This window comes from Colias eurytheme, chromosome 3 (assembly GCF_061535395.1).
Source record: "Colias eurytheme isolate Ceu_HAF_F1 chromosome 3, ilColEury1 Martin Lab GWU primary, whole genome shotgun sequence".
Classification (NCBI taxonomy): Eukaryota; Metazoa; Arthropoda; class Insecta; order Lepidoptera; family Pieridae; genus Colias; species Colias eurytheme.
The window spans coordinates 7,848,288-7,866,050 of NC_142982.1; the positions used below are offsets into that span (position 1 = coordinate 7,848,288).

Below are 17,763 nucleotides of genomic sequence, written 5' to 3' on the forward strand. Positions count from 1 at the left end.
GTTGTCAATGTATAACTGAATTGAATTCCAAACGATCGAAAGACAATGGATGCACTTTAATGGCATTATTATGTATTTGTGTCGGAAATACATACAATTACATATTGTGTTTAATTACCTTTTGTGTCTCTACTTCCTCGTCTGATTCATCGTCTTCAGACTGATTTAAGGGAACGACGACGTTGTTATCTGTAACAATATTGTACAATAAGATACTAGACGTAACACAATAAAAATAATTAATAAAAAAGTGACGTAATTTTGTTACCAATATTATCTATGCTTAACAATTTAATAAAAATACAAGTTATATAAGGATCTATACATTGATAAAAAATAAATGTATTTTATCATTATAACTACTATTATTACCCATATTTAGAATATAGACTACATACAAGTTAAAAATCCAAAGTCAGTTAATAGGATAGCTCTATATGTAAAACGAATTATTGAACCTATTGATATAAATTTTAAACAAATACTTACTTCTATGCACGAGCCAGTAGTGTATAAAAGGCAAGAGAAGCAACAAGGGCGTCATCCACAGCCTGAAGAAGTACCAAAATATCAGCCAGCCGCCGAGCGCCATCGCTGACAGCTCCTGGTTTTCCCATTCGAATACTCGTCTGGAAATCGTGTATATTTTAATTTTTGTTTATAGGATAAGTTTTGGAGAAAGGTAATTGACCATAACTTCATAAAATAAAATTTAAGTGTATTAAATAAAATGTAATAAAAAACAATAAGCATTATAAAGTTCAGCAATATTTTTATTTATATATTGTTTATGCTACAGGAAATATTGTAAACTAAAATAACGTTTTCCGTAGCTTAAAGTTAAATGTAATTACTAGTTACTTACTTAAAATGCTCGTTTCCTGTCCGGAAAACTTTAAATATATTTTTTATAAATATTAAATTACTATAAATAAGTGGAATGTCAAATTTAGGTGATTTTTGTATGTATTTCGTTTCCTTCGGCCTGAACAATCTCATTGACGCTTTTACCTGAAAATAATAATCGGAATTAATTTTAATTTATCAAATTATTATTTTATTTAAATATTATCTATATTTTTTGTATAATTTTTATAATTCCCACGCTAGCTAAAGCTTCTAATAAATGTTAATATTATGTTGTAGAATTATTAATAAAAAATGAAGACTAGTCTAGGAATTGCGTCATGCGTGTAATTTTTGTTCCTAACATTGAAAAAAATTTGTATAAGTTGCGATGAGTAATAGCAGAGAGTAATTATAATGTTATTTCAAATATTTAAATTTATGCTATTTTAGTCAAGAATATAATATAAATTTTCATAATAAAATCCTTGCAAATGTGAAACAATGATATTGAAATTCTTTTATTTTCGTAATTATTCCCCATATTCAGTATTAATACCTTAATAACCTACGAAAGTACTTACTACTACTACTACTCCTTTTTTTTTTTTGTGTGGTGTCTCTCAATGTTAGCCAGAAGGGCTTCTACATTTGAACGCGGACGCGGGGGTGAACTGAAGGTTCACCCTGGTACTACTACTCCTATGCTTACCGGATTCCATACAACGGACATCTCCAACAATATCCGAGGGCAATTGCCCCTCGCGCTCGCCTTCTTCGACCTATTCTTCAGAGCGTACCACCGCTTCTCATTGTTTTGTATCCTCAACAAAGGTATAGATATCTTCCCCAGCATCTCACCTTTCCTTGACTGAATTAAAGATTCCTCATATACAGCTATATCTACTGTTGATGTGATGTCGTTTATTGAACTAAAAACATATATTACAATTAATTTCGCTGATTGAATAAATTTTGTCAATAAAAAGAAAAAAATGTACTTTATAAAAACAAACTAATTGATTATTTAATTATATTCATGTAAGGATTTGGGTCACACGACCCATGTATTTGTTAAAATAAATTAAAAAGTACAACATGGTTTTACATAAATTACATTTCATTACAAAACATATTAAAAACCTTTGTTAAAAACATTTACACAATAATTGTGAGACAAACCGATGTTAAAAATAATATACATAGTACAGTTTAACGTAATGTCTGGTTGAAAGAATAGTCGTCTTTTATTAGACCACTATTCAACCGAGGTAAATATGGTACAAAGAGAGTATAATATATGGTAATAAATTAGTAGAATAAATATTAACAAATACTTTACATATTTTTTATATTCTTTGAGCGAGCCTATATCCATAATCCAGTAATACTCGAAACCAGCCTTTGTCGGCAACCGGTATTTCAGCAACAGAATATAACATGGCTCATAAATATATATCATAGAGATACTACGACGTTCTGGTAAAATTATAACATTAAAACTTACAATACATAGTTTTTGTCCCAATTAGGCTCAGAAGTGTTCTTAATCGTATGTGTTTGTACTCTTGCATTGTCCAGCTCCAATATACAGTATGCATTGACACTGCCGCTCAGGGTGAGAGCGCTCAAGCCTTTTGCTCCGTACAGAGTTATTGAAAGCTGGCCGACATCATTCCAATTATCCGTGACATGGTACCATGACTAGAACAAAAATTAGAAATAAATATATAAGCCTTTTACTTCATTCATTAGGATTATATAATTTTTGATTTAGTACATTCTCAGCTCTACATAATTAGATATTATAAAAGAAATTTCTCTACCACGTCTCTCTGTCTATCTATTTGCGATAAGTTCAAAACTACTGAACCATTTTCATTGTGTTTTCACCAATGCATGTCGTGGTTCTCAAAAGAAGCTAGTGAAAATCGTGCTTTTCATTTAACTCATATGAAATATTTCTGGTTATTTACACCGAAAAGTACTTTAAGTAGTGATTTATGAATCTCTGTGTACAAAAGTATGTTAAATGATGGTCAAATGTCAATATTAGGTATTAACGTAAATATTAGGCCGTATGAAATAAATGGGTTTCACCACTGAACTTCAATATTGTATTCACGGTGAATTGCGGTCGTCCCTAATAAACACTCTTAACTCTTATAATATTTTGTCCTAAATTCGCAAAAAGTTTCAATCTTAGAAAATTGAACAATATTTTTTTTTCATAAATCAATAAATATCACTTGTATTGATAAAAAAATTGAGTACCTAGTGATCAGAAATTAGAGCTACTCTTAGAGAAAAGAATCATTTCTTTAATTTTCAAAAGCCCCGACATAGAAGTTGGAACAAAAAAGCTTCACCATATACAGGGTGTAATCGTTAAGTGTGCACAAGCGATTATTCCGTAACTATTGCAGATATCAAAAAACTTTAAACTGATATCGAAAGTACTTAACCTAATGAGTAAAATGGCCATAAATGATGGAATAATTTTTGAAGACCAGACATAACATACCTACATAAGGTATAGAAGAATAGCAAATGATAATTTTAAAATTATAGTCAAATGTATCATGGTCATGGTAACTGCGTTCATTTGTTACCCAGAGTTTTTGTTCTATTATGATTCATGACTTATTTGACTGACATTCCAAAAAACGAAGAAGATTCTCAATTCTAGTGTTTTTTGAGTCAGAATAAAAAAAAACGAATGATGGAAGCTTGTAAATATTATTATTACAATAAGGTACCTTACTATACCTATATAATAAACTTAAAGAGGTTCTGTTTATTCTGACTGTATGTACATGCATGAATATGTAAATAAAGCACTTGTTTAAGCAAATGTACCTCAAGAACCTTTGTAAATATTATAACAACTTATAAGTAAAATAACATCGTATACCTACGAGTAAGTAGATATACTAGACATACATAAATGCCTTGCTAATAAATTTGCATTTAAATCAATTTTCAGGTTCCGTATAGTTTAATGTAATCTTCACATATATCAATTAAAATGTGACTCAAAAATAAATGGTTTAATAGTTAAAAATTTGTTTTCAACTATGTACGTCTACTCGAACTTACCCCAGTTTTGTTGGTACCCATTTTAGAAAGAATATGACTTATAAACACAAGATACAATTTATAAAAGTTATGATCCCACGATCATATGTGAGAGACTGACTGTTAGTGACTGTGACAAAAAAAAAGATATTTATTGTGAAAATTTCCAAGTGCGAAACTAACAAGGACATTTTTACTGTACTACACGGAACGGTAATCTTTGTGTAATAAATTTATTAAATTATTCACTAAAATATGTGAAAATAAAACACGGTGGATACTTTAATAAACGAATGGCATGTTACATAATTATTATATGAATAGCATCACAGGTATCAGGTACAGTTTTAGCTCAGAAAATTATCTACTAATAGAGGAATATTATGTGTGTAAGTTGGTAAATAATATTATTTGTACACCAAATAGTTTAACAATACCTAAATGTAAAGAAATTCAATTTATTCATTAAATATTATTGGACATAGGTTTATTTTTTATGTAACAAACTCATTTAAACTAGAATTTGACCCTCTTTCAACTTACAAATTTAATTAAAAATTTACACATCAACAACCGGTGACAATACAATAATTTCTTAGTGAATATGAAAAAATAAATACTTAAAAATAAATTATAAATGCTTAAAATTTTTTTAACTTTTAGTTGACTCTATCATAATCGTGTTTTTTATAAGAAAACTATACTTAAGATTCTTCACTTATGTCTTAGTCTTTGTTTTAAAGTCACAAAAAAACCTATTTACGCAGTAATTAAGTTAACACTCATGATTGATGGCAAAATTTCCTGTAATCATTTTGTTTTTGACAACATTTGATAACTTTGTATGGAAAAAGCTGCCCCGGAAGAATGTTGTTTGTTGATTCCTTATTGCCCCCTTTTCTTGTTTGTTCTCCATAAGAACCTTCCTTGTGCATTATCACAAACATTAAGTTAAAAATTAGCAGAATTAGTAGAGTGATTAATTTCTATTATATAGTATTTTCCTAATTTATTTAAGCACATGGAGCTAACAGTTATCCACACATATCATGCAATTCGAAGAATATTTATTAAAATTAGGTAGTACCTACATGTTCTCACAATAGAGCTACTAAATATAACTATTATACCTAAATTATTATGTAACCTTTACATCGTGACTAAGAAGCTAAAGTTTAAGTCAGTTACTAAGAATTAGTGCGAATAAAAATTTACACAGTGGAATTTGAACCGCGACTGTGATTTGTAGTTCAAGTGTTAATTAATAGTTATACGAGTTCCTGTGAATACAACTGAGATGTTTATATATTATAATATAACCGTCACATAAAATAATATTTATTTAACTTGAATATTGTTATCAGCAAAAACTACAGTGTGATATTTAAAAACAAACTGCAAAAGCAGAGATGTTAACGTCATTCGGAGGTCAAAAATATTTGATACTTTAAAATGCCGTGACCTATATTGTTCTTATGTTAAGGATCGAGAAGTTTCTTTTAACTATACATTCTTTTTTGCTTCAAAATTTCAAAAATTACTATATTAATTTTCGTTTTACTGATGTTTATTGTGTGTATGTGTGTGTGTTTGTACTTACAAATTTATCCTCCGCTGGTGGCTCATGGTGAATACCATTGGATGTGGGTATGCTATCCACCGGCTGGATTCTTTCCGTCCCGCTCAGTGTGATCAGCAGATGCAGGGATCCATACCCACACTCCAGCTCCTGCCATAGCTCGTGTGTCCTCTCTTTTTCTAGTTGTGAAAGATCTATGATGCATCTGACAGAATAAACAGAATTTGTAAACATTGCATTTTCGTTTTTTTTTTATTCTAGTGTACTCATGAATATGATATCTAAGCGAGCTTGTGTAAGTGCAAGATAATATGTACAACTTGGTGATGCGCTAATAACAAATTACTATACTTAGTTGTGGCGTAAAATATATTCACTTTACAGCTATGCATGTTGTTAAATGATATTTTTCTTTTATGTTTGTAAAAGAAAACTAAAATGCCAAAGGAATATTTTTAAAGCTATGTCGCAAATTATTAAGCTGTGTAAGTTTGGACTTTTACTCTTCTTTAACAATTATAAATCATTTTTAACTTTTATTACAATAAGATTGAGATTATTAATTATAAAATTCGAGAATGTTTCATAACATTATTTATCCGGAGTCGGGAGTACCTATTTATGGCTACACTGCGATCGAAGTGCTATAAATATTAGGTAGTTATTGTATTGAATAGTTTTGAAGTGGCACTCTACACTACCCTGTAAAAAATCCTATGAAAAGACATCAACGATGTTCGTCGGTAAACAAAATTCATAAAGTTTTTATGGTAATAACGATGGAAATTTTTAAAACAGACTTATTATTCTCGTATCCACCAATTTAAAGCGCATTACTGTTAATAATACCCTTTTTTCTTGTGTTTTATTGGATTAAGGACAAGCTATGTACCTACTACAGGAAATTGTGTTGTGCACTTGCAATAATTCTAATTTATCATTATTTATTTTATTGACGAAAAATAAAATTGTTATTATTAGTGTATCACCAATTATCACAACATGCTTGATGAAGATGAGGAAAGTATAGTTCCGTACTTACTTGCCCATAAAAGTTTTCTGTTTCACTTTATGCCATACTTTGATCTGTAGAGAGTTATCTTCATACAGATGCAGGTTGAATCTCTCTCGCCAAATCGGTTTGCATTTGTGGACTTGCTTCGATTTGTGCGACTCGTTACCCAAACTGCAATATATTTGAGAATTAGATTTGCTTGAACTTTACCACATACCATATAAACTCTTAAATAATACTCGATGGTCCTGTTGTCACTTGTTTTTAAGCATACACCAATATGGATTAGTATAACCACAGGTATAACCTTAAAATTTAATCACAGAATACTTAATATTAGCTGACGCTAATTTTACTTGGGTATATTTGTTAATGTTTTCTCAAGTTTTTCAATTTCTGTGTGACAAGTATTATATTCTTTGATTATATTTATATATCAAATTTCATCCAAGTCAGTTGGTTTGGAGTTAATCGCCAATTATCTATGCATAATTAAAACTTCTTGTATATATATTAATAAAATTAAACGAATTTTCTGTATAACGATATAAATTTACATTATTTTTTTACTACTAATTAGATGATTATTTGTATTTTACGTTGTGTAGTTATTATATCATCTTATTATGAAGCTTTTTTACAAAACTAATTTACGTTGTGCAAATCACTGTTTGCCAGTTTTTTCTAGACAGCCAAAATACCTTTGAGTACCTATTATTTGCAAGCCACTTAAAAGCAATTTTTTACCGTTTTTGTCAAAATACGACAAAAACTCAACCTTCAGATATAAGTACAATTGATTGACAGTTTTTCCGTGAGGTTTATGTAAATTATGTTATGGCGAATTCACAGAGTAATTTAATTATTAGTTGAACAATTTAAAATATAAGTCAAAATACATAAAAATGCTGTATAATAGGTATCTACTATCTACCTAGTTAATAATACACTACCTATACTTTAATTTAATCTGAGAGAGGTGTGTCCGTTAAATTAGCTTATAAATTAAAATATATTAACTCCTGAGTAATTAAAATCAGAATACTAAATATTTGACGCGTGATCTTATCTTCAAGCACGTGTTTCGGTTTACTCTTCATGCGGTTTGCTGAGGCTCTAATATTTTTAACTCTATATTTAAAAGTCATAACAAAAACGGTTACAGTTATATTTAATTGTTCATAAGTCATACCCGGATATATGAGTAATCTGTAATATATTATTATTATGTATTTTTTATATTATGTACTACTGTTGCAAGTCAGGAACCAAAAATAGTATTTAAAATTGTAAGACATTTTTTTTGTGTAAGCATTATTGTAGGTAGTATAATATATATACCTACTTAATTTAAAAAATATTAAATATTTTGCCAAACATTTTTTTAATTTCTCAAATGGGTGATCAATATTAAACTTCTAAGAGTACATTATATGTAAATAGACTATATAGTCCGGGATACATCGCCCATTTTTGCAAGTGATTACTATCAAGCTAATTTTTCGTGAGTAGCTTTATTTTGATGAGATGCCCAATAATTTCATGTACGAAACTCTCGATTGTGGTAGCTTACAGAGGTAACAAGGATAAAAAATTTTGATTTGACGGTTCTCAAATATTTATTACGCAATTTGTAGGACAATATGTCTGTTGAATTATATAAGTATTAAATAAGTGAAAATGAAAAAATCAGCTGGTTAGTAATCATTTATGATGACTTCGTTATCGATACACATTGGAAAGGGGGACTCTTTGATCAAACCATAGATTTTGTAGGACAAATATTTTTTCGAATAATTTAGATAATTATCTTGAGATTGAACACAAAAAAAAACATTCAGTTAGTAATTAATATTTGAGAACCATCAAATCAAAATATTTTATCCTTGTTTCCTCTGGTAGCTACCACAATCGAGAGTTTCGTACATGAAATTATTGGGCATCTCATCAAAATAAAGCTACTCACGAAAAATTAGCTTGATAGTAATCACTTGCAAAAATGGGCGATGTATCCCGGACTAATAATATAGATTATGATGATATATGATAATGATGTGTGACTTACTTGAATTTACAATAAAGACCGTTGGAATTACTACCGGGTCCGTCAGGTAAATCTTTCGCTTCCACGAGTACAATATTTACTATTGACGTCCATGATTTCTTGAGAACTTCAAACTTTCTATTTTTCAACAGATACTGAAATTAAAACAACCTTTGAAATTATTAATATACAATTTTACCCTACATTATGTATACGAAAGTCTCCTTTGTTTAGTGACAAAGAAAAATTAATATGCTAATATGGTTCTTGTTTCGTTATTGATGCTATTGGCACAATCTAGCAGGTTATGAATTAAATATTAATATACTTATTTGTGCATTAATAATAATAATTAATTTCTAATACAACCTAGTGTCATGACCGCAAAGTCTTTAAATTCAATTCTTTAAAGTTTAAACAATGTCGAATATGTTAATAATTTTCAGATCATTTAAAATTATTTTTTTATGCATTATAAATGGTAGGTATTCAAGTGAGGATTGAGTGTTTGATAATATTTGATATGTCTATTATACGGATATTCTTTAAACCGGTCACTATCAAAACAATGGTTCTCGCCAATTATTTGCAAGATTTTTTGAACGCTTATTAAGAAAGTAAACATAGCTTATTAAGAATATAAATAAGTAATTTTAATGAAATATAATATTTACAATAAAGTTAAGTATGATAGGTTTTAATAGGTGATATGACGAAATCTTTGCGCATCTCGGGAAAGATGTTACAGATAACTTATCTGACTTTTTACGATTGCTTTAAATATACAATATGAATATATTAACAGATATATAATATGTCGTGTAAAAATTTTGTGATTCTTGATAGATTAATAAATATTTAAAATAAAATGTGCCAATGTGTTAATGGAATTACTAGTGCCGAAAGATCGGCATATTTCATCAGAATTTCGTAGCTGGGTGCTATTTTACCTTTTGAACTTTCTTCCCGTGATCTCTCAGCAAAGTCAGCCCATTGCCAAAGCGGTCCATAATTTGACTTGGGACTGCAAGCGCCATGGGCGATAAGGGGTCCATCACCAGGCCGTCCGGAATCGGAATTGACCTACAAAGAAAACAAAAGTTTCATAACCGGTTTCACAACTTCGGGATATTTTTATCTTTTTTTCTTATCTGTCATATTGACAAATAATGTGAGTACCTATCAATGTATAAAATTTATATTAAAATGTGAAAAGTTAAATGTAAAATGAATGTAAAGAACCTTTTCAGCCAGGGTTAAAACTGGTCCTTAATGTTATTGAAGTCTGTTTTTCATTGTATTCTCTTACAATAATTTGGAAAATCCAAAAGTGCACGCCTCATAATTTTTTTTTAATAAATATTTATTAATTATTATTTTTGTTTATTTAATAACAATTAAACCACATCGAATCAGACCCTGAAAAATGAAAGGGTTCTATTCCTGAGCATACTCAAGCGTAAGAGAAAAAAAAAGACTCGATTAGTAAAGTATTTCGGTCGCTATCGTGTTAACAAGAAAAAGGATCCGCACATACAGACACACGGACGTCCAAGACAGAACTTTTTTAAACTGTTTTTTAACTAGTTTAAATAACAAAAATGACATCAAAAATATCATGAACGTTAAAAATAGTGTTTTTTCTTAATATGTGTGTGTATGTATTATCTTACAAGTGCAATGTATGATACATAAAGACATTTTGAGTTTGAAAAATCAGATGTTTTGCGCGAAGTGACAGTAGTACCCACCTCAACGCTTCGCTTATGAGGCGTGCAATACAATTTGAATCTGTACATATAAGCAAATTTAAAGAGTTCTTGGTGGCAGCTTGGTGGAAGATATAAAATGCAAATTAGGTATTTCCAAATTAAAAAAGAGCCCACGCTAAATCACATTGATTCCAATCTCACAAATAAGTACGTACCACCAATCATTTTGGACGGGGTTCAAGGCGATACCTGTTTTATTCCGCATAACAATTTGATTAATTAAAATAACAAGTTTTTTTTAAACAGAATATGGTAATCGTATCGGTTTATTACCAAAACATTTCCTAATTACCATTTTATTTTAATTTACGTTATGACAAACTTATTGCACGTCTATTATAATTTTCCGATCGCTTTAAATACTAATAATTGTACATTTTATTATTTTACGTGCGACGATTGACGATATCTCCCGCCGTGAAAGGCTCTATTTACCACATGACTCGGTTAAAACGAACTTATTTGCCAAAATTTTCCAATTTATAACATTTGTATCATCACTCTTCTTTTTTCATTAAATCGTAACAAATGAATCTATAGATTCCTTTACGACGATAAGTAAGAAATAAGAAAAATGTTATTTTTCCAATTTATATATGTATCAGAAGTTGCAACGTAAGTTCTAAGCCTACGCCATCAATGACGTCCGATTTTATAACTAAACCTACGTCAGTAATTAAAGCAACTCCATATTTAAAGTAATAAACCGCTTAAAGGGTTATATTATGTGTTTACACGTTACTATATACTTAAAAAAAATTAAAAATCTTTATAATTTATATACCTAGTGTAGAACTATTTTCTATATCTCAAAGATAGATATTGCCCACATCTGTGGAAATAATGCAATAATTTATTAATCTGCTAGCATCAACACCAATTTTAATTAATGTAAATCGATCGAACATTTCGGCACTGTTTCGTAAATACTTTGAATATAACATAAGCAACATATATTTGGTGCAATCTAAGGATAACTTGATTCTTAATTTAACTAGGACGAGGTCAGTCGACTTCTATTTTGTAAACTATTTAGTATTTGAATTTGATATTTTTGGTTTTATGGCATTCAAATGCTTTATAAACTATTTAGTATTTATATATAAAGTATGTACCTATGTGGGTAGTTGTACAATTGAAGACAAAACCATGAGAAACTGACATTTTTAAATGAAACATAATTAATATTATTATCTAAACAAGGAAACTAAAATATAAACTATCAAATAATAAATATAATTCATAATGCTATTTTTTATTATAATATGTTATGCAGTTTACTAATTCAATGCATAATATTAACATTTATTAAAGCACAAACATAAATCGTAACATTTAGAGGTAAAAAATAAAAATACAAGTGATTTATCATGTATCTTAAACGTAATTAATTTTCCATGGCGATATACAAATAACATTTAAAATCGATTTACGTTCTATTATAATTTTCAGTTCGCTGTATTGATTTGAAGAAATAAACGATTTAATATTTTAATAAACAATAGTTTATGAAATAGTTGATACAAGTAGTTATGAGTAAAAAAAAATCCTTTAACTAAAAAATTTTTCGATTGAGCCTCTGAAATTTGTAACTCGATATAGATGTAAGGCTGTTTGACCAAGTACGGCTAACGAATACTAATACATACAACCACCGAAGGTTTTATCTTATTCTTTACATGGTAATGATTTGATTTTCTTTACGATACATCTATCTATGTGTGGTGAATTTTAATGTATCGATGTTTTCCCTGAAGGCTTCACGATGCGATGCTCAATGATGAGGGAAAAGGAGTTATTACGTGTCTTGAGTTTAATTTAATTAAGTTTAATTATTATGTAATATTAATTATCTAGTGGCAAAAAAACTCCAAAAGCAATAACTCCATTTCATACATAATACGTAGATATTGGCGAAATTAAACATGAGTTATCTATTTTAAAAAGTCAAGCAGCTTTGATTTGAAAGCTCACTAAAGCCTTGAATTTCAGAACTCGCTTAAAAGTATTTCAAACAACCATCGTAATTCATTGGTGTACCTCAACAAGTCCATGTGTCAGTAATAAGGTTATTATGATGAAATTCGAATAGAACATATAGTAGGTAAGTAATTTTATAAGACCAACCCTTAAGGTCAAGGAATACGCAGGCTCTATTCTGTTTTAGAGTCTTAATATTTAAAGAGTAGTTACTTTAAAGTCATATAAAGATATCTAAATGATCCGTGTGTAATCGATGGCATTAATCCTACGTCTATATCCAAGAAGACAAGAATGTAAGAGAAAGTAATTCCATAAATAAAAAAAAATATTGCCAAATGCATTTGATAATGATTGAACTCATACCAAAATATTCAATTAAGCAGACAATCTTGTTCTCATGTAAGACAATTCTTTTAATAAGCATGTATCTTGTAAAAATGCACTTCTGTCCACAAATTATCATCTGTATAAGGTTTTAATGCCAATTTATCGAGGAGGAAGACGCGGTTTCGATGTAACAATGAGAAAAGAAAGGGTCTGTATATAAATACGTGTTTCATTGTCATTTCCTCGAACAAGCGAGCATGCCGCACTCAATATGCCGGCGCAGTGTGCGGCACCATGACCTTTGTGGCTCACGGACAAGCCGAACGGCCTCTCTTATCCGGTCATTGCTTTTTGTGCCATCTTCCATGATGCGTTTTAGCTTTATCACACAAAAATCAGATCGTGAAACTGTTACTTTAATAAAAATAATTAATAACAAGCTTAAATGAACGGTGTCGTGTCACTCAATTCATCAATAGTAATTTTAATATTCTCATTTCTCTTACTTTTTATAAACGTTGTAAAAAGTGAAGGTTAATAAACTCTTATGTTCACTCCACATTGATACCGTTCTTTATTTATCGGCGTGTAAATGATGTTGCATAATAAATCATGCATCAAAGGGATGCGTTAATTACTATGGACTAAATTCGTGTTTGTCCCATACGATAAACTGGTCTAATCTTAGGGTCTAATCTATGAGTTCCTATTGTTGTTTACTAGGCCTATTATATGGAAAGTTTCGTTAATGTGATCGCATATGCACCAATGTTATGCAAGGTAAGATTTGTAATTCAAAGTCTATCTTTAATATGCACCACATTACACAACAATACAATATCCTTAAGCGAGGTTATCATTTGATCACTTTGTATCCTCGACCGGTAACAGTCCATACATAATAGAGTTTGGGTTGTTACAATGAACAATACCGTGTAAAACTAATAAATAAGCTTTGAAGGTAAAAGGTTGCACTTGCAGGTATGCATGTAAGCTCCATATATGTTAAAAACAATGTCAATAATCATCATTACATATTTCATTGCTGTAATTACACCATTTCATTACATGTTGACGGCATTTGTGATTTACTTAAATGCTCAGGTCACTGAAATTTTATGAATGACCCAAAAACTGAATTAATAAGTGCCTACCTAATAATTTAACATAAAACATTTTAAGCAAAATATGTAACTGGGCTTTCTTACTCTTTTTTTGTCAAAATAGAATATTAAAAAGGTATTAAATTAGTAATGTATAACTTGCACTATTATCAAAATTAGGTTGAGCCGTTGAAGTGGTTTGATTTAATGTTCGTTTGAGGCCTAGGTAATTATAAAATCGTAAATATTTTGGCAATTTCTCTACTAAATATAGACGCATAATATTCGGAAGGCGGAAAGTCATAATAGAGCATTTTAAAACTCTATAATAATCCTTGTAAAAGGAAATTGCTACGTCATTCGTCGATATTACGCAGGTAGGTAATTAAGATTGATTCAGTTTTAAGTGCCGAAAATTTCCGCCATCTTAATCGTCCTAGGATTCGATCTGCAGATATTCACAGGTTTCTGTAACCTTTGTCCGTGTTTGTTTATGAGAACTTGGGAGTTGGGTCAGTAGTAATTCTAGAGGTCACATGGCTTTATTTATCTCATTACGCTAACATTAGTGTTATGTGTCCTGTAATGATAGTAGGTAAGTTCTATGTAATGTAAATAAATAGATAAATAAAAATAAATAAATCCACTTTTGAAGAAAGAGTAAATTATGAATCTTATTAAAATTTTCCCATACATGTTGGTATTGATATTTTACAAATAACACTAGCAATAAGCGACTGAAGATTAAAAATTTTAATTTTGATTCATACGCAGTGACATCCACACAAAGAGAAATAAAATGTACTTTAAAAGGTCATAATTATTATTGCTTGTAAGTTATGTCCATGTCATGTCACAGTAACTCTACATTTGTGAACATTCATTAACTTGACAAAAAATCATAAGAACAATACGTATAGAAAGTGCTCTTTACCAGATATTACTGTTTACAAATCATTGTATTATTATTATTACTCTGTATAAAAGCTTTTTCTATAGAACTACAGATTTACCTAAATGTTTTTAGGAGTTATCATTGTATCTATGAATTTTTATTTTTATTTTCTTTAACAGATGAAATCTTCAAATTATTTTAAACGTGTTACATTTTTCAGAGGACCAATTTTATTTGACGGGTTTGTCAGGGAGTTAGTAGGTAGGTACAAGTTGTATACGTAGTACATATGTTATATTATATATTAGTCTGTGGTACAAGTAAACTTCGAGTTTATATGGTCATCAGTTTTGACCAGCAGCCGTCATATTGAAAAAATGGTTTCACGCTTTATCTCGAAAACTAGCAAATCTACACAAATTCATAAGACATTATTCTTTTCTAATCGAATTGCAGTGAACAACTTTGTTTATATTAATTTATTGGTTTAAAACCTAATTACCTGCATTTTAACTAACACGTGTAATAAATGGACTTTACAAAATAAAATTCGTCGAAATTTTTTCCTTAATGATAACGTGGGAATCGTCTTTTTTTTATTTACCTAATAATTTTAATGAATAGGTATAAGAATCTTATTAGGAAACATAAATTGTTTTCATGAACGTATTTACTACTTAATCATAATTAATGTTGTGTTTATTAATTTACACAAAATTAACAACAAAGTTGTTATCACGTGTATCGTATTTATGACTTTTTTAAAGCTCCTTGATTGATAAATGTTTAGTAGATAATTAATCAATGTCATGTCATATGTAGCAAAACGAGAGATAAACAGCTCTAAAGTGATATTCATGTACGAATAACCTTCAAAATTTTATAATAATTTTGGGACAGGCCCATAATAGTACTTATATAGGTATTTGTAATGGCTTTAAAAATAATGTGGCGCAATACTTTTTCGTCACCAATATTATAGCACTATTAACGTCATACCATATTTAGTTTCTAAATTCTATGTATTGGGTAATTCTATGGATTGGGTCTTATTAAATATATATAAATGCTGAAAGTTAACGATTTCCTCTGACGTATTTAGTAAGTATCTGCCAATAAAGCGTATAAAGTTTTTTTTTATTCTATGACGTTGATAGCCGTTTGGACTCACATTTTTTTAAAGATCAGTAATTTATTAAGTTATATATATATTATACCTATACAGTAATACGTAGTAATATGAAAAATATGGAAAATATTAAGCTCCGTTGTTAATTAAGTAAGTAGATAAATGTGCATATTTTTTTGATACAGATCGATTTTAAAAAGTTTCCTAATTTTTAATTTTTTTACAAATAACAAAAACAATGCATGTAAGAATTTTTATAATTAAGTATTAGTACTTATTATTATTTCCAAATTATATCAGACATTATTTATATGAAGGATAAAGTAAGAGTTTAAAATTAAAATAGTACATCGTAACTGAGTAAGATACCTAAGTATATAATTTCCGCTTTAGGTACTTAATAATCACTGCTTAAATACATTATCAGAAAGCAAAATAATTGTTGACATTATTGGTTATTGATATACTTAAAGAAAGGAGTCCATTTTTTTCACAAAATGTTGAATAAAATAATACGTTATTCTTTGTAGATTAATGTGCGTGTTTTAATTGAATTAAAAAAAAGAAGAACCACCAAATACGTGGATATTTACTGTGTATTTACTCACTCTATTGATTCTAAGTTTGTTGTCAATTCGGGTTGATTTATAACATTTTGTGAGTCAGTTGTAAGATCCGCGTCAATAGAAAACCCATCAGAACGTTCGTTATTTTTGTTATTTTCCGTCAGAATTTCGAAGGTGATTTGCTGGTCTGGTGCGTCCGTTTCATCAGTCCCTGATGACCGCGACGTTTCCGTAGGTTCGAGCAAGGGCACCGGCTCGGCCGGACGAGTGACAATTTCACCGCTTTGTTTACAAACATCCGTTATTGGTTCTGTTTGCGCAGGCGAAACTTCCACTTGGACTTTCGTGCGAAACGACATCTTTCTCATAAACGACATCACTTCAATTTTTATATTTCATTTCAAAACACAAACACAATTTTACATTATTGCCGCTCGTAAATAAGTCTTTATTTCTATCGATAAAAACTCAAAAACATGAATTTATATTTTAAAAATATCTGTGTTCAAGTTGATTGAACGTCTTGTTTATTCAATATTTATAATCATTCTAAAATCTTAGTAGCAACAAAAACTTTAACCACACGAAATTTTTTTACCGGAAGACTACAGAGCGACCGGTTTGTCTGCTAAATATATAAATCTCTTAATAATTATTAGAATAGATAATGAATGATACCTATATCAATATCAACGCTGTATATTAATATAACGATCATATCGTTAAATATCGATTAAAATGAATATAGCGCACTTACCTCTGTCGGATGGACGAACGTTGCGGAGGTACACAATTGACTGACTTAGTCAGACCACGCTGGACGGCCAAGGGAAAACCACCTTGCGGTATTTTGCATTTTTACGAACCAAGGAAACACTCATACGTCACTAAAGGCAAATGTTTACATTGTAAGGATACGTCTGGGTATAATGTAACAAAAAACATGTCACTCTATTTCGGACATAATGCCCACAATGTTTTGTTTCTACATGTTTGCTGTCATACATATTGAAATGATTTGTAAAGTGTAACGTAATCGCATTAATTATCATTTTTTACGTCACAACACAAATTTTAAATGTTACCATGACTTATAAGGTGTTTTGATAATTGCTATGTTATGCTCTTATAAATTATAAATCATGTTTTTCTACAAAAAGGTGAGCTCTTGCGAAGCTCGTAAAATTTAATTCACATTTTATACGAATTTACCTCACTTTCATCTACATCCTCTTCGTGTTTGCCTGATTTTGCCTGCGACATAATATATATCCATTATCTAGGTCAGATACTATTAAATATTGTTTTTTTTGGACCGCCTTCTTGGCAAATCATAGACAGAGATGTGTGTGTGGGTTGTTGTAGGGGTTCCTGGGGGGTTACCGTGATGTCTATACGTTTTATTAATTCAAGTGTGGAAAATGAA

At 29.7% G+C, this 17,763-nt stretch overlaps 1 protein-coding gene across 3 annotated transcripts in view; it reads right to left on the reverse strand.

The window, feature by feature from the left end:
• Nucleotides 1-17,763, reverse strand: part of LOC149909753 (multiple C2 and transmembrane domain-containing protein-like) — a 44,207-nt gene that overhangs the window by 4,944 nt on the left and 21,500 nt on the right. For 2 of the 3 annotated variants that reach the window (XM_090119851.1, XM_090119850.1), the window contains exons 2-10: nt 9,513-9,645; nt 8,584-8,717; nt 6,546-6,689; nt 5,525-5,708; nt 2,354-2,550; nt 1,559-1,778; nt 866-1,011; nt 490-629; nt 119-189 (exon numbers count right to left, since the gene is read on the reverse strand). In XM_090119851.1, coding sequence (XP_089975977.1) covers nt 119-189; nt 490-629; nt 866-1,011; nt 1,559-1,778; nt 2,354-2,550; nt 5,525-5,708; nt 6,546-6,689; nt 8,584-8,717; nt 9,513-9,645 — 1,369 coding nt within the window. Of the gene's footprint in view, nt 1-118; nt 190-489; nt 630-865; nt 1,012-1,558; nt 1,779-2,353; nt 2,551-5,524; nt 5,709-6,545; nt 6,690-8,583; nt 8,718-9,512; nt 9,646-17,094; nt 17,305-17,763 lie in introns of those variants that run through there. The other variant, XM_090119852.1, reaches the window with a different exon arrangement.